Here is a 27,003-nt window from a genome sequence, read left to right as displayed (position 1 = left end):
GACATTGTTTAGCTGAAACAAGAAGAAACATACAGCCAATGTAAAACATTGAAGCAGACATATTATATTGTAATTTTATTCATTTATATAATCCAAAAGATACAGCAAACTAATCATTAAGAAATTTTATTAAGTATTATTAGGTTACATCTTAAGTCATTTAATACATATTAACTAATTCACGGTTTTCGGCAATACAATTTCTTAACCGTTAATATGTTTCTTTTAGACTAACTAATATTTCTTTATGACAAATAAAGCACACGCCATGTTTGATATAACCTTGAATTGTAGGATTGTATATAGAAGACGATACAATCAAGAAACATATTATAGTTTATACATAAATATACACATTTTTATAAAAGAGCTTACCTGTATACAGTTTTACCATTTATAGAAGCCCCTAGTTGGTTAATAGCTCCTTTCAATATTGTTCGGAAGCTTTATATTATATTATTCTCTCGGAGGTGGAAGTCGAAACGTCAATGAACTCTTTTTTTAAGTAAAGTTGTGGCTTATTTCCCAGTTAGAATAAGATCCTTTATTTCAGAGTTGTCCATTATTATAGATATCTAAAATGCATATAAAGATACTATTATGTTTCTTTTAAAACTACATATTTGGATATGCAACAATATTATTATTATTACATCTTAAATTAGTCAATTTAATTTTATATACCTATGTACGTACCTTCAAACTATCCCTTAGATTTTAAAGAAAACCAACAAATAACAAATCCAAAATCCATCTATGAAAATGAACTAATGCCATGCACGCCATCTTATCTTGCCAAACACTGAGATTAAATCACAAATAGTGAATAATGGTTACTGCGCAATTCTTTTGTGGAACAAAATCTCTTTGCAAGTAGCATGTCGGCATTAATGATAAAGTTTTTATTTAATAGCCACAGTTACTACAGAGGGTATTTCTGAAGAATTATTTCTTGTGGTCTAAAATGCATTTCTCAGTATTGAAGAAATTATCTGTAAGAAATTATTGAGTAGTGTTTAAAAAACCTGTTTCTTTATATGTGAAGCGGTATGTTTAAGTTAAGATGATATGGTAACTTTTAAGAAAGATAGCTCAAAGAAATCAGTGTTTTAGGAGAAAAGAAATTTTTCTCTCGGTGTAGGGTGTCCCATTTAAATTAAATAAGTTAGGGGTATTTCCGGTGAAACCGGAAGTGGAATAGTAACAAAAAATATGGCAACAGATGCCTTTTGCGTCACTGTACTTGCATGCAAAGTTTCATAAATATTGTTCGTTTCGTTTCAAAGATATTAGCTTGGTTCCATACTTTATCCCAACCCAGTATATTTAGCCTAAGGTTTAGCCACTCCTTAGTTCCAGAACATAAATATAAAATTGGATTATCTGACACAAACTGTTGTGAATGTGGAGAATTACAATCTGCAGAACATATGCTATTATATTGCAAACTAAAGGGAAAAGAAGTAGAAGATTTTATAAATCAAATTTATATTAAACAACACATAAGGAAACCTTTTAATTTTTATCATTGATTGCTACTAAAGATAAAAGTATCTATGAGATCCTAATTAAACACATTAATAATATAAAACTAAAATTGTTACCTTTTAAGTAGGTATAAGTTACCTTTTTTTACCCGATTTGTTGACCCTCTTTTCCGTGGTCTGTTCTTGTTTGGTTTTGCTCTTAAAGACCCCTGAGCACTTCTTATGTATCCCAGTTAATATTACTTAGTTTAAAAAAATAAAAGGAAAAAAAATAAATAAAAAAATTTAAAAAAAGAAGAAAAAAAAAGAATGGAAAAAGCTTTCATTAAAATAATATGTAGTAAAGTAAATATATTTGTAAATCATTAGTATATTATCAAATAGGTCATTCATATTCAAAAATATAATGAGAATATAAGAGATATCTCATAAGAGTAATTTTTGTTCGGCAAAAAAATCCGATAGCACACACACACAGATACCTCTAAAACGATTTAATTTAGCGATGTGAATATAGTGAGTAAAAATAATAGGGGAATAAAAGTTTTTAACTCAAAATTATGTAGAGTGTGGGATAAAACTAATTGAACGTATTAAATGAGCCCTGAAAGACGTATGTGGCGTCCTCTTGGTAGTCTATAATTTTTGGTGGGGAATTTAGGTTTATCGTCCCAAAAAACCCTTACTTACCAAAGTCTATAGCGGGATAAGATGGTCAAAATTGCACCAGGCTCGAATCAGTTTTGGGATTAGCCATTCGAAAAGATATAATTGAAAACTCACTCAGCCAAATTTTCAAGTCCCTATGTGCTTCTGGGGGTCCGCTATGGAAAAAACGTGTTTTTATGAAAATAAATTTTTTCAGGCGCTGTATTGATGCAAAAAATCTGAAAAAAATCACGAAAGCGTATCTTAACAATACAAAGCTGCTTGATTTTTTTCAGATTTTTAGCGTAAAAATTGAGCCCAGGAAAAAATTTTAAAATTTTCAAGAAATGTTTAGGTTATGTTGGAAATTTTTCGCCAACTTTAATATTATGTTTTTTTGTTAAATTTTTTTCGTTCTTTCAAATGGCATAGGCATCAATATCATTTTCGACGTGGAAAATTCTTAAAAATCGAAAAAACTGTTTTTTTTTTGGCATTTTTCTGAAGTTTTTGGCTCATAACCTCAACAATCAGACAAATAGCCTCAAAAATCAGTCAAAAATTAATTTTTTTTAACGTTAAAAAAATTAAAATTTTGTTTTTATCGATAGAATGTAATACAATTAATACTTAAATAAATGATTTTTTTGCACGATTATTTGAATTTCATATAATAAAATAATATCGTCCCACTAAGGGTACCCTGCCATAGGCTTATAAAAAACCAATAAATTTACTTTTTTAATGTTTCATTTTTCGACTCATAACCTCAACAACATACAGCTAAATTAATGATCATTTACATTTTTATATGTATTCTTACCTTTACAATTAAAATCAGCTACTAAAACTTATTTTTTTCCTACAGCCTGCACAAAAGTCCAAAAAACCCCGTTTTCGGCGTTTTTACTAAATAGCCTCAAAAATCAGTCAAAAAATAATTATTTTTTTTTACGTTTAAAAAATTAAAATAAAATGTTTGTAGTGTTCGATAGAAAATGTACCCCTTTTATAAAAATGCTTAGTGCGGTTGTGATTTTCAAAGCGTGCTTAGGTTAAAAAAATCACGCCACTTTGGTGCCGTACTCAACGAAGCGCTTCTAGCCACGTTTTTTTTTTGGAAAAACTTAGGAAAGTACCTGCTCCTCAAGATAGAAAGTACCTGCTAGAACTCCTCAAGTACCTGTCGTCAAAGCCACTATCTACTTTTTTTAAAAATATTTTTATTAAACGTTAATGAGGAATTATTATTTAACAAAATTATTAAATTATTTGAATTACTTAATTGATTAAATACTGCAACCTAAAGGGTGCAGAGTGTTTAAAGGGATTAATAAATTAATTATTAAAAAGTTACTACACAATCATGAAATTACAAAATTCAAATTCAAATTAATATACAGCATGGTGAAATGAAAGGAATAAATTCATCCCGAAACGGGTCGAGTGTGATACGAGTGACGTCATTCATCTGGGCGTGATGACGTAATCGATGATTTTTTAAAATGAGAATATGGGACGTATGCCAGCTCATTTGAAAGGATATTCAGTTCTCTATTCAGTAATATAAACACTAACATAATTATTTATACAGGGTGAACAAATAAAAAAATTTGAATTAAATTAATTGACATAAAAAGAAGAATTTAAGTAATTTATTTACTTCAAAATATATTTTACTGCTGTTTGAAAACAGAAGAAAATGTTTGAGAAATGAACATTGATTTTCACTTAAATGAAATGTTCAAGCCAGCTCCTGCCAGCCACCTGCCTCTTGGAAGTTTGAACATTTAATTTAAACGAAAAGCAATGTTTATTTTTCTAAAAAACATTTCCGTTTTCTGAAAGTAAAATATATTTTGAATTAAATAAATTACATACATTATTTTTTTTTGTAAATTAATTTATTTCAAAAAAAATTTTTTTTGGTCACCCTGTATAAATAATAATGTTACTGTTTATACTACTAAACAGAGAATTAAATAACCTTTCAAATACCCAAATGACAGTAAAGTTCCAGTGATTGGCTGTATATACCATAGTTAAAAAATTTACACAGAAGTAAAAAACTTCGGTTTGTATAATGGTATAAAATTCTATTAAAAAACTTTTAAAAAAGTCATTGAAATAGATTACAGAAAAACATCAGAACGTTCTCGATCTAGTCAGATCATCTTCAGTGACATTCTGCATAGTAATTGAAACTAGCCCGCTAGTTTATATATTAGTCTTTAAAATTACATAAATATTTATTAAAATTGTGCTTTTGAAATGCGACACAATGTCGATTTTAATGGATTTTACTATTAGTACTCAAAAGCAGCATGGCTTCCCTGCTCGAAAAACTGAAGGGGTACTTGTCAAGACGAGTTCGAGGTCAAGACGAAATTGTGTCACTCGTCTTGACAAGTACCCTTTCAGTTTTTCGAGCAGGGAAGCCATGCTGCTTTTGAGTACTAATATTAAAATCCATTGATATCGACATTGTGTCGCATTGCAAAAGTAAAATTTTAATAAAAAATTATGTAATTTTTAAGACTATATATATCAACTAGCGGGCTAGTTTCAATTATTACACAGAATGTCACTGAAGATAATCTGACTAGATCGAAAACGTTCTGATGTTTTTCTATAATCCATTTGGATGACTTTTTTAAAATGTTTTTTACTAAAATTTTATATCATTTTATAAACCGAAGTTTTTTACTTCTTTGTAAGTTTTTCAAATAGCCCTAATTCTCATTAAAAAAAAATCATCGATTACGTCATCACGCCCAGATGGATGAAGTCACTACTAGTATGATATATATGCCAAAAATCACAAAAAAAATCGACCTTTTGGAATTTTTCCTTACAAAAGTCGACAGTTTAAGAAATAACGAATTTATTCCTTTCCTTTGTTTGCATCATACTGTATATTAATTTGAATTTGAAGTTTGTAATTTTATTATAAATCCCTTTAAACACTGCACTCTCTAGGTTGCACTATTTAATCAATTGAGTAATTCAAATAATTTAGTAATTTATTTAAATAATAATTCCTCATTAACGTTTAATAAAAAGATTTTTATGCGTTGGTAGAAAGTGGCTTTGGCGGCAGGTACTTGAGGACTGAGTTTTTCCTGAGTATTTCCCAAAAATTAGGAAGCGCTTCCTTGCGTACGGCACCAAAGTGGCGTCCTTTTTTTTTAACCTAAGCACGCTTTGAAAATCACAACCGCAACGAGAATTTTTATAAAGGGTAAACATTTTCTATCGCACACTACAATAATTTTATTTTTTAAACGTTAAAAATATTAATTTATTGATATTTTATTTTGTTATAAGCAGGGCCCTTAGTGGGACGGAAATTCAAATAGTCGTACAAACAAATCATTTATTTAAGTATTAATTGTATTGTTGGAGAAATAAATTCCCAACATTAATATTTAGTAAAACTATATTTTGTTTCAATATTTTATTTAGTGGTTTGCGCCTTGTGTACACTTCACAAAGATGTTTCTATGTTTTTATGTTCTATAATTCAAAGTGTACACAAAGGCGCAATATTCAAAAAAAAAGTTCGTTGCCAAGGTGTTGTTATATAGAATAATAAGAGAATAAAAAACGGGACAGTAGGGCGTGTGTCCGATCCCACACAAAAATTACTTTAATACCAAAAGTTTGTGTTATTGTAATAAAATATTAGTTGTGAAAAGTGTCTTTAGTTATTCCTAGCTTCAGAAGTGTAAAACCAGTGTAAAATTATTTCCTTGGTGTTGCAAAAATCCAACATCAAGTTTGATCCAGTCGAGCCGGAAATAAAAAGAAGCTAGGAATTACTCAATTTTCAGAAGGTAAGAAACACACCTAATAAAAAAAAAAAGAAGAAATTATTGAACAAAAAAGAAATTATTAGAAAAGAAATTACAAAAAAGAAAAATCATTAAAAAATTAATTTTGTAAAACGTCAAGCTCATACAATAGCGCCATCTATGTAAAAGAGGGCGAACGACCGACGTCGAATGGTTATCAAGCGATCGAGAGAAATAATCGATGTTTTATGAAATCGATCATATATGAAGTGACAGAAAACTGACATTGACAGTGAATACAAAATTAAATAAATTGACTGTTTGTGTTTTGGTTTGTAAATAATCGTCAACATTTTTGTTATTTTGATATTTAAAATAGTTTTTTTTACCTTTTAAGTTTTAGGTAGATTCATATAAAAAAAATGCCCGCTAAAAAGGATATTGAAATGCTAAAAACTAAAAAATCTCAAGAAATTCAGTCTATTAAAACTATTACAAGGTTTGTTGAAAAACATTTGGACAAAGAAATTTCTGAATTAATAATTAATCAATTACAAACTAGGAAAGACTTACTAATAGAAAATTTTAATAAACTTCAAGATCTTCATTGTGAAATTTTATGTTGTGAACAGGGGTATGCAGATTCCATTGATAATATTAGAGAGGAATACTTTGACACATTAGCTAAAATTAATAGTCAACTCTCAAAAACAGTAATACAGAGCGTAAGTACTAATCCACAAGATGTAAATAATTCTTTTTATTCTTCAAATATTCCACGAATAGAAATTCCTTGTTATGACGGCAAAGATTTAACAAGTTATAGACCTTTTATAGATTTATTTCTAGCTGTTTTTGATAGAAATAAGTCACTGCAAAATGTTGAAAAACTTTTTCATTTAAAGAATCATTTGGAAGGAGAGGCAAGAAGCCTAATAAATGATCTACCTCTAACAAATGACTCTTATAATGATGCATTGAGAATGTTAGATAACCGTTATAACAATGAAACAATATTAATAAATTCTCACATTTATTCACTACTTGACATTCCCTCCATTCAAAAAGGAACTTCCACCGCCTTACGTGAGTTCATTAGTAAAGTGAGACAGCAGTTAGGTGCACTAAAAAACTTAAAGCAACCCGTAGAAAGTTGGGATATGATCCTTATTTGCATTTTAACTAAAAAACTAGATCACTATACTAATAGATCATTTCAAATTGATAGGGACAACTCAAAATTGCCAAATTTAAAAGATTTCTTATCTTATATTGAAAATAGGGCTACAGCTTTAGAAACTGTAACCACTCCAGATAAAAAATGTAGCACTAACAAAGAAAGGTATCAAAAAACTCACTTGGCTACAAGTAAAGTCAAATTAGAAACCAGGTGTAGCTTTTGTTCATCCTCAGGCCATAAAATTTATAATTGTTCCAGTTTCAAATCTGTTTCAGTAAATGATAGAGTGTCTTTTATAGACAGTCATAAGGCTTGTCGAATTTGTTTGAATAATCATCCTGGTAGGTGTAAAATGAGTTTCAGGTGTTCAGTTTGTCGAAAAGAACATAATTCTCTTCTGCATGTGGACAGACAAACTCCATTAGACAGCACTGGACAGGGTAACAGTGGTAATGCAGAGGATAGGGTGACTACATTTGGTTCAATAAATGAAAACATTAATAATGTTCTGTTACCAACAGTGAAGGTAAAAATTAGAACAAAAAGGGGTGATTATATCACTGCCAGAGGTCTCCTGGATACAGGATCTCAAATATCATTAGTAACAAGTAGATTGGTAAGTAAATTAAACTGAAAAACATTTAAAATGTCAATATCTTAGGTATTTCTGAGAATATTACCAATGTGCAAAAGGCTGTAAATTTAAAAATTGAGTCATGTGTGTTTGATTATAGCACAAATATAAAATGTTCTGTGGTTGATAAAATTACTAGTGATATACCACAAACAAATTTCAATGTTTCAAATTTAAATATTCCTAAAAATATTAAATTGTCTGATGATGACTTCAATAAATCTGGCACAATTGATATATTGTTTGGGGCAAATATTTCATTTCATATTTTGCTCTCCGATAAAATACAAGTAGACCAGATTATATTACAAAATACTCTATTTGGGTTCATAGTTAGTGGTTCTGCTCCATCACTACAAATTTGTAATTTTTCTGCTTTTCATTTAAGCATGAAAAATAATTTAGAAAATATTGTTTCTCAATTTTGGGAAACCGAGAAGGTTCCAGAAATTTTTCCGGAATATTCGACAGAGCAGGAAGCTTGTGAGATTAATTTTGAAAATTCTTTGCAAGTAATAAATAATAAATACCAAGTTAAACTACCATTAAAACAAAATCTACCTGATTTGGATTTAGGAGATTCATTTTCTGTAGCATTAAAACGCTTTGAAAATCTAGAAAAAGATTTAAAGTCAATCCTGAGCTGTACTCTCAATACAAAAGTTTTATTGATGAATATTTAGCTCTAAAGCATGCAAAAATAGTAAGTCTTAGTACATATGACTTAAATAGTGGTTCTTTATACTTCATGGCTCACCATCCAGTGATACGTGAAGACAAAAAAACAACAAAATTAAGAGTAGTCTTTGATGGCAGCATGAAATCAAAAAAGAAAAAATGCATCAATGATTATCTCTATAATGGTGCTGTAGTTCAAAATGAGCTCTTCGATATTCTTGTTCTTTTTAGAAAATATAATTACGTCTTTTTGACAGATATTAAACAAATGTATAGAATGGTTTTGGTACATCCAGACCATTGCCAGTTACAAAATATTTTGTGGCGAAAGAAAAATGGCAGTTTACAATGTATTCAACTTCAAACTGTAACATATGGTTTAAGAAGTTCTTCCTTTTTAGCTACCAGATGTTTGGTAGAATTAGCCCGAACTGAAGGTAAACGCTATCCTTTGGCTTCTAAAGCTCTTCTTAATAACACCTACGTTGATGATATTTTGTGTGGGTGTGACACAATCGAAGAAACGATAAAACTAAAAAATGAACTTATCTCGCTGCTCAAATTAAGGTCCTTCGAGTTGCACAAATGGTGCTCAAATAATTTACAAATTTTAAATGATATTCCTAAAAATAAACAAAATTTTGATGAAATTAACATCAGCAAAAACGATTTAACGGTAAAGACTCTGGGATTGACTTATGATACAAAAACAGATAATTTTAAATTTAGTTGTCCAAAAGTTGATATAAATGAATGTGTAACTAAAAGACAGATTCTCAGTTTTGTTTCCAAATTTTATGATCCTTTGGGATTAGTGGGCCCAGTTTTAGTAGCTGCTAAGGTAATTATGCAAAAACTTTGGTTAAGTAAGGTCAAATGGGATGCTATAATTTCCAGTGAGTTACTTGACACTTGGAAAAATTTTGTTGAAAGCTTAATGAGCATGCCCACAGTGACTGTCCAAAGAAATTTAAACTTTACTGGTGCTCTTCATATTGAAATAGTTGGCTTTTGTGACTCCTCCTTGATTGCATATGGAGCTGTTATTTATGCGAGGACTATTTTTGAAAATAAAGTACATGTAAATTTGATTTGTTCCAAATCTAGGATTGTTCCTATAAACAAAAAACTAACTATGCCAAGACTTGAACTGAACAGTGCTTTGTTGCTTTCAAAACTATCTCACAAGGTTTTTGAACTGTTAAAAGATAAAGTCAGTAAGGTATTTTTATATTCAGATTCAAACATTGTCTTAGCTTGGATAAAATCCGAACCTTTGAAATTGAATCCCTATGTTGCCAATAGAATTATTAAAATTCAAGAAATGACATCCGAATTTAAATGGTTGTATATAAACACTAAGGAAAATCCAGCAGATTGTCTTTCTCGTGGACTTGAACCTCATGAAATTAATTCAAACAATCTTTGGTTTAATGGTCCTGAAATTCTTTCAAATATTGAATTCTTGCACTTTGAAATTCCATTTTCTACTCCAGACCATTTGCCTGAATATAAAGTTGTCACTTTAGCTAAGGTCAAACCAGAATCTTTCTTCATAAAATTCTCTAGCTTAACAAAACTTCAAAAAATAGTGGCTTATTGCCTACGATTTGTAAATAATATAAAAAATAAAAATAAAAAGATTACTGGAAGTTTAACAGTTGTAGAACTAGAAAATAGCCTTAAAACCATTATTAAGTATGAACAAAGTTTTCATTTTTCTGAGGAAATAAAATGTCTAACCAACAACACAGCAATTAAGTCTAATTTAAATTCTTTATATCCTTTCTTGGACTCTCAGGGACTGTTAAGAGTTGGTGGTAGACTGGAGAACTCAGATATTTCTTTTAATAAAAAACATCCTTTGATCGTTCCCAAAAACAATCATATCACTGATCTTTTGATTCACAGAGAGCACTTAAGACTTTTACATGCAGGTCCGAAACAAGTTTTAAGTTCATTAAATCAAAATTTTTGGATTATTAGTGCCACTAAAGAAATTAAAAGGATTTTGCACAAATGCGTAACCTGTTTTAAATGTAAGGCCAAGTGCAGTGAACAGTTAATGGGATCTCTTCCTGAACAAAGGGTACGTTCATCGAGGGTCTTTCAGAATGTTGGTATAGACTTCTGTGGTCCCTTCCAAATTAAACAGTCACGGATTAGAAAGTCTATAACGACAAAGGCATATATAGCATTGTTTGTTTGCTTTTCTGTGAAGGCAATTCATATGGAGTTACTCTCTGATCTAACAACAGATACTTTTTTAGCTTCATTAAAAAGATTCATTTCTAGAAGGGGTAAACCATCCAAGATCTTTTGTGACAATGGTGCCACATTCAAGGGAGCAAATAATCAACTTCAAAAACTTCTAAACGACAACATTAAGTTAAACAACTTTTGCCTTGATGATAAAATTGAATTTTGCTTCATCCCAAGTTATTCTCCAGTATTTGGGGGTCTATGGGAGGCCGGGGTGAAGAGTGCTAAATATCATATAAAAAGGGTGATGGGAAATAATATTTTAACATATGAGGAGTTTAATACTTTGATTACTCAAGTTGAAGGAATATTAAATTCAAGGCCTCTTATGGCAATTAATAATGATTCCTCTGACTTAGAATATTTGACCCCAGGTCATTTTCTAATAGGTGCTCCTTTGACAACTTTCCCTGAAACTAATTTAACTGAGATTCCTGAAAATAGATTAAAATTTTGGAGGTTGTGTGTTCAAATGCAGCAGCATTTTTGGCAAAGGTGGTACCAAGATTATCTAACACAACTTCGAAACAGACCTAAATGGAGAAAATCGTTGCCAAATTTACAAGAAGGCATGCTTGTGCTTGTAAAGGAGGACAATGTTTCTTCTTTTGGGTGGCCTATAGCAAGGATTAATAAAGTTATTCCTGGTAAAGACGGAAAGGTAAGAGTGGTGGAAGTAAAAACTAAAAAGGGAACATACTTACGTTCTGTCACAAAAATTGCTGTTCTTCCAATTAACGATGAACAAATTTAAATTATTATTTTTTTTTTTTCAATTTATAATAATAAATAAAATTTAACTTTATAACTATTTCTATTTAAATTTAAAACTTTGTAAAAGTTTTATACTTATATAAGCAATAAATTCTTTAAAAAATGTGTAAAAAAAAGGGGTGGAATATATTGTTTTGGTATCAAAACCAAGGCCCCCCAGCATGTTGGAGAAATAAATTCCCAACATTAATATTTAGTAAAACTATATTTTGTTTCAATATTTTATTTAGTGGTTTGCGCCTTGTGTACACTTCACAAAGATGTTTCTATGTTTTTATGTTCTATAATTCAAAGTGTACACAAAGGCGCAATATTCAAAAAAAAAGTTCGTTGCCAAGGTGTTGTTATATAGAATAATAAGAGAATAAAAAACGGGAAAGTAGGGCGTGTGTCCGATCCCACACAAAAATTACTTTAATACCAAAAGTTTGTGTTATTGTAATAAAATATTAGTTGTGAAAAGTGTCTTTAGTTATTCCTAGCTTCAGAAGTGTAAAACCAGTGTAAAATTATTTCCTTGGTGTTGCAAAAATCCAACATGTATTACATTCTATCGATAAGAACAAAATTTTAATTTTTTAAACGTTAAAAAAATTTTTTTTTACTGATTTTTTAAGCTATTTAGTAAAAACACTGAAAGAAGAGGTTTTTGGATTTTTGTGCAAGCTGTACGAAAAAAATAAGTTTTAATAGCTGATTTTGAATTTTGATTTTGTAAATGTAAGAATGCATATAAAAATGTAAATGTTCATTAATTTAGCTGTATGTTGTTGAGGTTATGAGTCGAAAACTTCATAAGAATGACAAAAAACAGTTTTTTTTTTCGATTTGTAAGTATTTTCCACGACGAAAATGGTATTGGTGCCTATGCCATTGGAAAGAACGAAAAAATTTTAACAAGAAAACATTATTTTAAAGTTGGCGAAAAATTTCCAACACAACCTAAAAAATTTCTGAAAATTTCAAAAAATTTTCTTGTGCTAAATTTTAACGCTAAAAATCTGAAAAAAATCAAACGTATTTGTATTGTTAGGATACGCCTTCGTGAATTTTTTCAGATTTTTTGCATCAATACAGCGCCTGAAAAAAATTATTTTCAGAAAAACACGTTTTTTTCCATAGCGGACCCCCAGAAGCACATAGGGACTTAAAAATTTGGCTGAGTGAGTTTTCAATTATATCTTTTCGAATGGCTAATCCCAAAACTGAATCGAGCCTGGTGCAATTTTGACCATCTTATCCCGCTATAGCCTTTCGTGTTGTTATCTCATGCCTGTCAGGAAATATTCAAGAATAAATATAAGAAAAGTTAAACAATCTGTATTTCTGTTATTACCAACTTTCGTACTAAGGTAAATTAGCTTAAATCGACCTATTTTAACCTCAGTAATCTGAGGTTAAGCTATGGCTCATCCTTTAGCAAACATCCTGTATAACACCAAGTACTAATTTAAATGAAGAGTTGGAAAAACTTAAGTTACAGCACTCTTTCAGCTGCTTATATTGGTATCTGTCGAATTTTAACAATTAAATAAAAAGGTTCCATCATTTTAATAGTTATTTCTGTATTAAGAGCGAAAAGTGATACATTATTGTTTGAGAGTAAGAGTTACCGCTCGACGCGTAGCGGAGAGCGGTAATTACTCTAAAGAAATAATGTCACTTTTTGCCTGTAATACATACAACATTTTTTCTACAATCACTTAATAAAATAAATCTATGTTTAAATCAGTAATTTTATGAGTTTGAGTATTCAATTTGTTTGTATTGTGTGGATATATGGTTGTTTGATAGGAACATAGATGGCCCTGTCATTTGCTATAATTAGGTCTTCTTCTGTGCAGTCACTCTCATCTCTGTGCATGATAGTAGATGCCGGCTGGTCTGAACCGCGCCACAGTCGCAGGTATCGTCCTCTTGGTATCCCTATTTTTTCAGGTTACTAGCACAACGTGAAACGCCGGTTCTTAGTCTGTTTAGCGCTTTCCAAGTCGGATACGGTAAATTTTGTCCAGCAACCCTTTCCTCTGAGGGAGTAAAATGTGTCGCGGTAGCTGACGCTGTCGCCATAGGTGTATTCGGCGCATCTCTGGCCCTTCGGGGATGGATCTTGATGTTTTCAGGAAGCTTTTCCGAGATCTTAGTCTGCTTGGCTGAGTTTGGTGGTCATATAAGGGGTGTCTTCGGTCCATCTCCTGCTTTTTCCGTTCTACCTCTGACGTGACCTTCCTCCTGATAGGTGGTGGAGCAATTCCAGCTATGGGGTATACCTCTTCGATAGGTGTCGGTTTCAGGCAACCCGATGTTATACGGACCGTTTCATTTAGAGCCACGTCGACGTTCTTTGCGTGAGCAGAGTTTGCCCATACTGGTGCTTCAAACTCCGCGGCCAAAAAACATAATGCCAAGGCAGAAATGCAGAGAGTGTGTGGTTGTACTCCCCATTTTGTATTAGTTAGCTTGCGGATGATATTATTTCTGCCACTTACTTTCTTCTTGACATCTTGACAGTGGTATAGGTAAGGCAGAGTGCTATCCAGACGGACACCGAGGTATTTTGGCCTTTTGTTGTGTTCCAGAATCTGACCACGCCATTCCACCTCCAGCGGCCTTCGGGCATGCTTGTTTCTCAGGCGGAAAGCACAAACCTGAGTTTTTGTGGGATTGGGTTTCAGATGGTTTTTATCATAGTATAGAGCTAAGTCTCCCAGAGCATCTGTCAGTTTCACTTCGACTTCATTGAAGGTTCTTCCCTGAGCTGCCACAGCTGTATCATCAGCGTAAATAAATTGCCTTGTTTGTTGGTGTATGGGTTGGTCGTTGGTGTATATGTTGTATAGAATCGGCGCGAGGACACTTCCCTGTGGTAGCCCATTTTTTTGGTCCCTCCACCGACTGTTCTTGGACTGGAGCGTTACGTAGAAGCGTCTATTCTGGAGGAGACATTTCACTAACCTGGTTAGTCGGAAATCCTTTGTAGTATCGTAGAGTTTTACGAGTAGCCGTTGATGGTTAACTGTATCATAGGCGGCAGTTAGGTCTATGAACGCTACTCCTGTTATTTCCTACCGTTCAAAACCATCTTCAATATGTTGGGTGAGATTAAGAATTTGACTGCAGCAGCACTTTCCGGGCCTGAATCCTGCTTGTTCTGGAATAATTTTAGTCTTCACATATTCTGCGATCCGGTTCAGTATCATTCTTTCAAAGGCCCTGAAAAGGTGGCACAAGAGACATACAGGTCTAAAGCTAGGTCTAAAGCTCTTTGTATCCGCCGGATCCTTCCCTGGTTTTAAGAGGGCTACCACTCTAGTTTCTTTCCAGATTTTGGGGATTTGTAATATACGGATGCAGCAATTCATCATTGGAAACCATGTAAATACAGAATTTAAAATTGTTGGTGTTCCGGACACGGAAAGTAGGTAAGTAAATGGTTGTTACGGACGACGCAGGTTAATAAATATGAATGCTCAATTTGTTTGTATTGTATGATGGTATGGTTGCTACGGACGACGCGCGTTTTTAAACTTTAACGCACTAGAGCGATAAAGTGACGGTAAACGTCAACTTTTCGTTGCCATTGACAAACGAAAAGTCTTCTGTATCAAGTTTTTGTAGAAAAACTTAATTATAATGATTATTGACTGATTTATATGCAACCCATACTAGCTCCGTAAAAAGAAATTATCGTTTGTGATTTTAATTAAATCTTTCTTTCCAGTGCCGTTGGTTCGAAAGCAACACAATCGACTGGATATACCAAACCCCTACGGTCATAGTGCTGCTCCTGAATCTGGGTTTCCTTTTGTGCATAATGTGGGTGCTTATCACAAAACTGCGTTCGGCCAACACTGTCGAAACTCAGCAGTATCATAAAGCGGCCAAGGCTCTACTAGTACTTATGCCCTTACTGGGCATAACCTACGTCATCACCATCTACGCTCCAACGCCTGACAGAAGTTCGATAAATGTGTTTGAGTGTACAAGGGCCGTGTTGCTCTCAACGCAGGTAATAATTATATCTAATTTTCTATTCCATACTAACATAACATTCCATGATATGCCTGCATCTCGCGTACCAAAAAAAGTTTATTAATAGCCAGCTGAAAATTTGTTAGTAATTTAACGGTGTCTAGTCGGACAAACTTTTATGTAGGGGAACACTGGAACAGGGGAAGTTTTAATTGTGGAACGTGATTTTAATTATGAAACTTGTCATTCTGACAAGTTTATGATTTTGAAAACTAGCAGGTTGCTTTTAAGTTTATGCAATAAAAATCTTTATATTATATATGAAAAAATGTTTGTCTGACAAATATATTGGGCATTTTAATAAGTTCGACGTGTAGAACATGTTAAATGATAGGAATTATGTTGGTGATAAATACCAGTCTGATTTTTGCATGAGCGTTTAAAGAAAGGGTAACAAATCAATTGGAATTTCTGTCCGCTAAAATACATGAGACGTTTTCGTAGTCTGACATTCGAAACTTCTAACCTGTTCCACAATTAAAACTTACGCTGTTCCAGTGTTCCCTTATATCAAAATTTGTTCGACTAGACAACGTTAAGCTATTAAAAAATTTTCAGCTTGCTATTGATAAACTTTTTTTGGTACTCGGGATCCAAGCCTATAATTACTTTTCTTAATACTTATAACATAACGAATATAATATTAATCAATATAATATAGTCATCAATCTCTATTGGAATTTAGCTACTGTTTAACGTGCACAGTGAAGCCATATTTTAGGAAGCGATAGTGGAAATAATTGATAGAATTTCTATAAACCAAAAAATAGTAAATAACATAATATTCGCTGATGACACCGTTATAATGGCAGACACCCTGGAATCTCTACAAGAATTGTTAAATGGAATTAACGATTATTGCATTCGATATGGTCTAAAAATAAACAAGAAAATTACTAAATTTATAATTGTCACAAAACACAACATGGAAATTAAAGTTTAATGATAGAGCAAACCCAAATATAAAAAAGTAAAGATATGCAAATATCTGAGAACCTGGGTTGCAGCATTTATAAAAATGAAGACACTGCTTACAAACAAAGACCTTCAGTTGCCTCTCAGATTGAGGCCTCTAAGATGCTACATATTTTCTATATTATTATACCAAATGGAAGCTTGGACGCCTCTCCGAGGATGACTCCAACACAAGTCGAAAATCATCGATTCAGAGTGCTGGTCTGCGCTCCCTATTCTAAGTGAAAAATAAGATTGTTTTGCCTTCGCATTGCAACTGAATAAAAATAGAATTTTTTATTTTATTTTTATATTGGTCTTTACTTCTTTGAATAATTAGGTCCATTTTCTGTTGGAATTTACCAGCTGAACAGAGGGGATCGTGAATTGTAAGTTTTTGAAACCCCTGTTGTCTTCTTCGTTTCAGCATCCATCTGGGTTGCAAATTGTAGAAGTCATGGAGGTGTTAGCAAGGAAATGGACCAAAAAGTTTGCATTTAAAGATCTTTTAGTAATAGTTTTAATATTTTTTAATATTATTAATTTTTGCTACGAGGATGAAAACTACACCTTATCTTATATACAGTACGTAACTTGTTCAGCTGGACATTGGAAATACACATTGAGAAAATTGTGGCAACTGCTCTAACATGTGTTAGTTGAAGCTTCTGTTTAGTCTAGAGAAATAAGAGTTTTCTCGTGACACATCCCCCTCCAGGCCGAAACCAAATTTTTTGAGTAGTATGGACATCTATATTAATAGCCTATATGTTTCCTGCAGCCGATTTTGATGATATACATATTTATAAACAAATGAATATCAAAAAACGGTAAATTTTCACTTTTTTCGTCTATAACCAAAAAGTTAAGCATTTTAAACAAATCTGAGAGTAAGAAACTCAATAAATCGTCTAAAAAATTTCAATATGACGTTCGCTGAATATGTCTATCCTTACTGGTTGCTTATAAAATTGCAAAATAAATCATAAAGTTTAAGTTTTCATAAATATTCATAACTTATGTAAAAATTAACTTACAACCTTCTTATTAAACGAATTGCTGAGACTTCTGGTGCTTAAATTATATTTTAAATTTCAAAGCAATTGGTCAAATAGTTTAAAAGTTATTTAATTTGTTTATCCCAAATTCATTTTTTTGCAACACTACAAGTCAGAAAATTATGAGGTTACAGTAAGACTTCTGACAGTTTATGGAAGAAGAACACTTATACTATTGACTTAATTAAAAAAAAATGACAAAAAGTAATTTTAAATAGTGTAAAATTATTTTGCAAAAACACGTCGATTCTTTGCTTACTTAAAAACAATTAGAATAACTTTTTAACCGTTACCCGTAGAAAAATTATTTTTTAATATTTGGAAAGACTAAATTTTTATACACATTTAGAAAGAAAAAAATTGTCCTAGGACACTTAGGGACGAAGTTAGCCCCCCTTTTTTTTTAATGTTGTTCTGAAGCTATTTCCTTGTGGCATTTTTATAATTACGTATTTTTTATGGGAAATAAGCCACAATTTTACTAAAAAATGAATTTATTAACGTTTCGAAGCCCAAATCGGGTTTCGTTGTCAAAATACAAAATACTATTAAAATAAAACAAACATGTTGTTGCTAAGTAAAAAGAATTCTTCTAATAATTTATTTAATCTGACTCATTTATATTGGCAATTCAGACGTATATTATACATTTTAAAGTAGAAGACTTTAAAATGATATCGCCAATATTTATGAGTTGCGTTCCTGGGACGACTTTACTAAAAGATAGTTCATTCGATTACATGAAATCAATCCCAACTCAAGAATATCCGTCGCAAAAAAAAATCATAGCATGTGATCTGTCTTTAAAAAGACAACCAAATGCAACGATGACAGTAAAATTCTCGCGTTAGAGATTCCATAGTAAATCACGAGGGAAAACCAGGAAAAAACCTCGTGATACTATCCCGACATCGTAAGTATTTGGTCTTACATTTAATCTACCTTCAAAAACTAATATCAAATTCTGACTTTAATATGTTTAAATTATAAATAATATTAATATTACATAGATATACAATAAGTAATACTAAAATATAAAATTTGTACTAACTCGATATATTATTGACTTACTAATCGTGGTATTTTCTTTCTATTGACTTCCTCTTTCAGTATGGGTAACCACATCCTACTGCATTCTACCGAGGAATTTGCGACACAATTTGTTTCATTTAGCATAATTAGAGCCGCTTCTTTGATTTTTCTCTTTTTACTATCTGATTCTTTCAGGACTATACTTGAATCTCTCCACTGAACTCTATGTTCATTATCCCATGCGTGTTGACATATCTGAGATCTATCAAATTCTCTGTTTTTAATATAAGACTGATGTTCACTTATTCTAACGTTTAATGGTCTTGATGTTTCACCTAAATAAAATTGTTCGCATTCACAAGGTATTCTATAAATGCAATTCTTTGTTCTTTCTTGTTCATTGTTAGGTTTAGTTTTAGATAGAATAGATCTCAATGTGTTTGTTGTTTTGAATGTTGTTGAAATGTTGAATTTATTTCCTATCGTTTTAAGTTTCTCGGATAGTCCTTTTATATATGGTATTGTTATTTTCCTCGTATTATTTCTTGTGAATGTTGTAGGATCCCGTTCTAAGTTGTTCTGTTCCATTCGATCTAATCTTGTCAATTCCTTATTTATAAACGATAAAGGATAATCATTTTTTAATAAAACAGATGTTAACAATTGTTTTTCTTCTAAAAATGAATTTTCGTTAGAACAAGTAATTTTGGCTCTATCATATAAGGATTTAATGATTCCCTTTTTAACGTTGATGTTGTGATTTGATTTGTAATTGAGATATCTGTTGGTGTGTGTTGGTTTTCTATACACTTGTGTCTCATATCCAGTATCCTTCTTTGAGACTAAAACATCGAGGAAAGGCAAAGTGTTATTGTATTCCTTTTCCATTGTAAATTTTATTGTCTCTTCTTGATCGTTTATAATATTCAGGAATGTATCCAACAATTCTGATCTATGAGGCCATATTGAAAACACATCATCTACATATCTCCACCATACTGTGGGTTTTAAATTTTGTTTAGAAATGATATTAGTTTCGAAATCCTCCATAAATATATTAGCCAATAATGGAGATAAAGGAGAGCCCATTGCTAGACCAAAATTTTGTTTATAGAATTCATTATTTAGTTGAAAATAGGTATTATTAGTACATAATGTCAATAACTCCATTATAGCTGATACATTTAGTTTTGTCCTAGTTGTCAATGTATTATCATTTTCTAACTTCGTTTTAATTATGTTTAAAGTTTTATCTAATGGCACATTTGTAAATAAACTGTTTATGTCAAAACTTACTAAAATATTATTTGGATTAAATTCAATATTTGTTAATTTGTTTAAAAAATGTTGTGTATTTTTTATAAATGTGTCATTATTATTTGCAAATGGTTTTATAATATTTAATAAAAATTTTGAGAGCTCACTACAAGGAGAATTGATGGTACTACAAATAGGTCTAAGTGGAATATTCGCTTTATGAATTTTCGGTACTCCATAAAAATGTGGTGTCTTACTGTAATGAGGTGTCATTAATTTTCTTTGATAGTACGTTAGATCATTTTTAAATTTGAATAAAGTTTTATAAATTTTGTTTTCCAGTGTCTTCGTTGGATCCTTCGTTAATTTGGTATAAGGTCCATTTGTAATTAGATCTGTAATTTTGTCCTCATATTGTATTTTATCCATTATTACAGTTGCATTTCCTTTATCTGCTGGTAGGATTGTTATGGAGTCATCATTTTTTAAAGTTTTTAAAGCTTTCATTTCCTCTTTGCTGATGTTCTGTTCAATTTTATTAGATTTTTCCAATTCAAGTTTACATAGTACCCTATATTGTTCTTTTTCATGATTTGGTAAACACTGGGATATTTTTTCCACTGAGCTAATTATGTCTAATTTTGGAATATATGGATGAGTAACAGCATAGTTTAAACCTTTTGACAATACTAAATTTTCAGTTGCATTTAAATTTCTATTTGATAGATTGACAACTGTCGCTAATATGTCATTATTTCTATTTAGGTTATCAAAAGCATGTAAACTATTTTGTTCTAAAAGAATATTAAATTTATTTAAATGTATATTTCTTTGTTTTTGGTATGAATTTTGATAAATTATTTGTAAACTAAAAGTAATTCGACCAAAATTCTTATTGGGACACCCGGTACATAAAACAATCATACAATCCGTAGTGATATATGGAAGCGAAACGTGGACGATAACAAAGACAAACGAAGAGAGACTATGTGTTTGGGAAAGGAAAATCCTAAGAAAGATCTTTGGGCCTGTGCTTGATGATGCAGAATTTTTTTTTAATTCACATGTTTTTGCAAAATAATTTTGCAGTTTTTAGAATTATTTTTTGTTATTTTTTTTTAATTAAATTAACCGTATAAATATTCTTCTTTCGTAAACTATCCAAAGTATTACTCAAACTTCATCATTTTCTGACTTATAGCGTTGCAAAAAAAATTAATTTGGGAAAAACAAATTAAATACCTTTTAAACTATTTGACCAATTGCTTTGATATTTAGGGTATAATTTAAGAACCAGAAGTCTCAGCATTCTGTGTAATAAGAACGTTCTAAGTTAATTTTTCCATAAGTTATGAATATTTGTAAAAACTCAAAATTTTTGATTTATTTTGCAATTTTCTAAAAAAACGATAAGGATAGACATATTCAGCGAACGCCATATTAATTTTTTTTATACGGTTTCCGAGTTTCTCACTCTCAAATTTGTTTAAAATACTTAACTTTTTGGTTATAGACGAAAAAACGAAAATTTACCGTTTTTTGATCTTTATTTGTTTATAACTATGTACATATATCATCAAAATCGGCTGCAGGAAACATATAGGTTATAAATATAGATGTCCATACTACTCAAAAAATTTAGTTTCGGCCTGGAGGGGTTTGTGTCACGAACAGGATATTTTTTTTCCTTATTTCTCTGGACTAGTTCGAGTACTAGTATTTGGTGCAATAGAGCTGATAGAACGAATAGAATGAGTAAGTTTTGAAGCAAGGCTGTCCGTAGATAAATCAAAAACAAAGGTTATGATTAATTAATTAATAACTTTACTTTAATTTTTAAAATATGTTTTATTTAAAAACTACATAATCTCAAAACTAAATAGTTTTCCCATTCCCTTAGGCCAAAAATATTTAGCTACTACATTGTCATATTTTGACGTTTATTTGTGTCAGTCGAAATGAGTTGTCAATTTTGAGGTTAATGCCCATTAATGCTAACAACCATATTGTCATCGAGAAAGCTCAGTGGCCACAATTATCCCAATATAATACAATGTATGTATTTATGTACCTAAATATATACATTGTATGTTCCCCATGTCCAGCTGAACGATTTACGTACTGTATACAGGGTGTTTCATTAATAATTGTCCATATAATAACTGGAGAAACCTTAGCACAAAATACGAAGATTTAACCTAAAACACTTAAATAAAATGTGGTTCCTTACTGAGTTACAGGGTGTTTTATCTAAATATTTAAAAATTATTTTTGCTCAGCATTTTAAAACTATTCGACGTATCCTTTTCGTGCTTGGCAGAAAGTGCGATTACTAGACACCCTACTAAATTATGATAAACAAACGTTTCTAGCTACTACCAGAGGCGTACGATAGGGGATGGTGAATGGTTGACCCTTCTCAAATTCTACGCCACTGGAGGAATTACTATTTTAGTGCCAATTTTAGATTCTACAATACTTTCTACATAAATAATATACTCTTCATTGGTAACCATAAAGTCATTAGTTTTCGAGATATTTGAAGTTACATATGAAACGGCACAGTAATTTTGATTAATTTATGCTATGATTCATATGATTAAAATTTAAAAATTATTTGTATCCAGTACTTTAAAACTATTTTGCGTATCCTTATCATACTTGACATAAAGTGGAGGTACTGAACACCCTACTAAATTAAGATAAATAATCATTTCTAGCTACTACCAGAGGCGTACGACAGGGGATAGTGGCTGGTTGACCCTTCCCAAATTCTATGCCACTGACAAAATTGCTATTTTAGTGTAATTTTTTGATTTTGCAATACTTTTCATATAAATAATATACTCTTCATTGGTAACGATAAAATGATTAGATTTCGAGGTATTTGAAATTAAAAATGAAGCGACACAATACACTGATCAAAATAACCGTGTCTTTTCATTTTTAACTTCAAATATCTCGAAAACTAATGACTTTATCGTTACGAATGAAGAGTATATTATTTTCATAGAAAGTATTGGAGAATCCAAAAATTGAACTAAAATAGCAATTTCGCCAGTGGTGTAAAATTTGGAAAGGGTCCACCTTTCACTTTCCCCCGTCGTACGCCTCTGGTAATAGCCATAAACGTCTGTTTAACACAATTTAGTAGTTCGTACAGTACCTATACTTTCTGCGAAGTATGAAAAGGATACGTCGAATAGTATTAAAATGCTCAGCAAAAATAATTTTTAAATTTTTAGATAAAACACCCTGTAACTCAGTAAGGAACCACATTTTATTTAAGTGTTTTATGTTAAATCTTCGTATTTTGTGCTAAGGTTTCTCCAGTTACTATATGGACAATTATTAATGAAACACCCTGTATATGTATTGAGTAAATGATGTAAACGTACGTATGTAAAGATAGTTAGAAAAAGGGTATTTGATAATACCCCAACAAAAAAAGTATAATGTTTATGTAACTTTGTACTTGTAATCCCCTCTAAGGGATACAGAACGTGGTAGGATTGCTAGACTTTAGCAAGTACATCACCTCCTAGCAGAAACGACGATGTATGAATCCCCTAGTGGGATGAAAAGGGTAGCCTTGCTACCAGCTGAACAAATACATCCCCTTCACTAGACGTTGAAACGAAAACTCACTTTTAAAAAGAACTTCTATGAAATGTTGACACGGCAGGCCGACTGAAATGGAAAAATGTAACAGAAAAGGATAAAAACCGACGACAGGATTGAACGCAATGTGAACTAGATTCAGAGTAACGTAAAATAGACAAATTTCTCTCAAAACTTGTTATTTATGATTCTGAAGCAATACCAAACCCTAATTTATTGCCTCTGTACTCTATTTTTATAGTCCTGGGGAGCGTGGATCTTTTTCCGATGAACTTTCGGTAACATGTCACAGTTCAAAGGGATTTAACATAAAGGTGCTAACACGTCGTCTTTTCGACTGAACTAGTAGCTAGTAGTCCCGTGGTAATTTTACTATGTAGTGGTCTAACTGCGTTGTGTTAAGATTTTTATCATTTTATGACAATATGACAATAATATATATGACATAAATATATATATATATATATATATATATGATATATATATATATATATATATATATATATATATTTACTCCCAGCGTATGAAGTGAGCCACATATCAAAAGAAACTGCGGTTGAAGTGAGGTCCTGTACAAAGTGAGGTCCAGTATACGGACCTCACTTAGTCAATCAATGTAAGACTTTTTCGTAGACATGTACTGATAGCAAACACTGTTTTTTTACAAAAAAAAGTGGGACCTCACTTTGTATGGTCCACATCAATTTTTAGTTCAGAGATTTTCCGCATAGAGGCGCTGACTTTGGCGTATATTTTCTAACCATGTATATTCTATGCCCTGTTGAATAACTTACGATACACATAGTGAGGACCATACAACTGGCAACATCTGTTCAACCAATCTTTAAAACAGTGGATCGTCAGTCGTCGCATAAATTCAAACAGTACAAAAATGTTTAATACTTTAATCCTTTTTGAGAGCGTAGGCGCAAAATTTCGGTCGAGTTCTTTTTAAACGCATTTATTTTTTTCGAATCCTGAGATAAATAATAGGTATTTTTAAAATATTTAAACGCAAAATAGAAGACTACATTATTCCCGAGGGCAGAAAGTCCCTTATAATGAACAAAAAGTTTCTTTTGTAACATATATTTAAAATTAAAAATCAGACTATTTTTTTTCACCCCTGTGACTTATTAAAATAAATATTATAGAAGTTCTCAAGGACTTTCGACCATGGATAATACAGTAATATTTCTTTCTGCGTTTAAATTTTTTAAAAATACTTAAGGTTTTCTCAGTATTCGAAAAAAATGAACGCATTTAAAAATAATTCGAGCGAAATTTTTGCGCATATGCTCTCAGAAAGGCTTAAAATACTATAAATTTTTGTAATCAGTATTCCAATAGTTATTTATGATATAAGTGTTAAAAGTACACGTTTAAGGCACGCATGTGAAAGTTTGCAGAATGAGCGACAGCGAGTTCTGCAATTCACATGAGTGCCTTAAAAATGCACTTTTTAACACGCATATCATGCAATATTTTTTCTACAAACGTAATTACAGGACAATATCTACAAAAACTTTTACTTGAACTTGACTGACATTCCATTTTTATATTTTTTTGACATTACATCAAAATTGCCTATACGATCAATACGAATTGCAGTGCCATAAAAATTTTAAAGCACTAGTGCCTTAAAGCAGCGCCGGATAAAGGGGCGGGCGAGCCGGGCGACCGCCCGGGGCGCCAGACTTTGGGGGCGCCAAATTTTGAGAGACGCTGATATATAAATATAATATTTACCCCCCTCCGTGGCTCAGTGGTAAGAGCGCCTGCCTTTGGATCGAAAAAATCCGAAAGGTTGTGGGTTCGAATCTCACCAGGGTCGGAAATTTTTCATTTATTATAAATTAATAAATGAATATAGTTTCTGTCCTCGTGGGATCGGTTCTCAACGGAGGGACCGCAGACGTTCGGATACAATTAGCGTCTCTTTGCAAAGACAATGACGTCGACATTGCAAAGTAACAAGCCACTTACTCAACACCCACACTACTTACACATGACACTAGGTACCTAACTGTTCAAAATTACCGTACCTACCATGCCAATGGCCATTAGTTGTCGAGGCATTAGCTAAACAAAAAAAAAAATATAATATTTTTTACATTCACTATTTTTTTGGACTTTATAGATTATCTTTGGGCTAAGATTACTCCTAAGACAATTAATATTAAATAATTGTAACAATCAGAAAACTATTTCTAGCTCACAAAAATTCTCTAATAAAAATAATGCAACCTAAAAACTGTTATGGCTTTTAAAGGTCATTTTTGTCAGGTAATACCTATCACTTTTATGGTATTACAATGTTATACATACATACTTAAAATACACGAAGATCAGATTTACGAAGTATCAACAAATTTATGAATAGTCAGTGATATTATTATACTGCTACTTGTCATTATAGCCTCAATGGTTAGATATTTTTGTCTTCCTGTTCTGTAAACTTTGCTTTATCAATATTGTCGTGTGTCCGTGGGTGTGTAATTTGAAATAAAAAAAAAACAAACCAGGTATATGTATATGAATTAGAATTGACAAGTTCTTTTTCATAATATGAATATATAGAAATTTATTTCGAATACTTTGTACGCGTTAAGATGTTTCACTTTTTGCATAAAAACGGCACGAACGACGTATGAAAAAAAGGAATAATAGATTTTTGTATATATCATAAATTGAACGAGTAATTCCAAAATGATTTGTTATTTGAAATATCTCAGTGGCGTACTATGTTTTTCTTTAAAAAAATTCACACCATTTCAACAGTAGATATAAAATTATTAATTTTATGTCAAAAAATACGCAATAATTACCTCTTAAAACACATCAAATTTCATTTGCATATCTGAACCGGTTTTAGAACAATAAAGAAATCGTCAGTTTGTAAGAAAAATGTCAACACCCCATATCTCGGAAACGAAGTATTTGCTGACATAGGCTTATAGAGCAAACTGTCATTATTTTTTCATATAGAATTACCCTTTAAAGTTTGTTGCATTTATTTAGAAACATCCTGTTTTTTCTTGACCACCCTGGATTTCCATAGTTTTTCCTGTATTATTTCACTTGACCGTTATTTTCAGTTCTTTCTGTTTTTCCAGTCCTGCAGGTTTCTTTTCTAATATTGCTTCGTCCATTTTATCTCTAAAAGATTTTCGGGGTCTGTCTCTCTTCCTTCCTCCTATCGGGCTCCAATCTGTTATTCTGTTTATCAACGATTTTGGTCTGCTCTTCTGCCATGTCCGTACCAGGTTAATCTCTTTTGTTCTATGTTGTCTATTATCCCTTGAATTCATTACCATTATTTTCTTAATCTCTATGTTATTTATTCTATCCCTTCTACAGCTTCTACTTAGGTATTCGATCTCTGTTGCTCTTATTTTGCATTTGGTTTTCGTATTTTTTATTCAATTTTCACACCCATTATTCAGAATACTTTTTGTCATGGTGTTATATTATATTCTTCTTTTTGTTTTTATACTGATGTTCTTATCCCACAGTACCGGGTTTAATTTTAGTATGCAGCATATTGTTTGTCCTAGTAACTCGATACCTAAAACCATAGCTTGGTTCTATA

The 27,003-nt window shown here is 31.5% G+C and overlaps 1 protein-coding gene across 1 annotated transcript in view; it reads left to right on the top strand.

Annotated features, from left to right (window-relative positions):
• Window positions 1–27,003, top strand: part of LOC114331654 (diuretic hormone receptor-like) — an 892,082-nt gene that overhangs the window by 560,205 nt on the left and 304,874 nt on the right. Inside the window, exon 7 of the mRNA XM_050649706.1 lies at window positions 15,179–15,466. Within this exon, the coding sequence (XP_050505663.1) occupies window positions 15,179–15,466 (288 nt within the window). The remainder of the gene's footprint in view (window positions 1–15,178; window positions 15,467–27,003) is intronic.

Source organism: Diabrotica virgifera, chromosome 4 (genome assembly GCF_917563875.1).
Source record: "Diabrotica virgifera virgifera chromosome 4, PGI_DIABVI_V3a".
NCBI classification, from domain to species: Eukaryota; Metazoa; Arthropoda; class Insecta; order Coleoptera; family Chrysomelidae; genus Diabrotica; species Diabrotica virgifera.
This window is presented reverse-complemented; position numbering and strand designations above follow the sequence as displayed.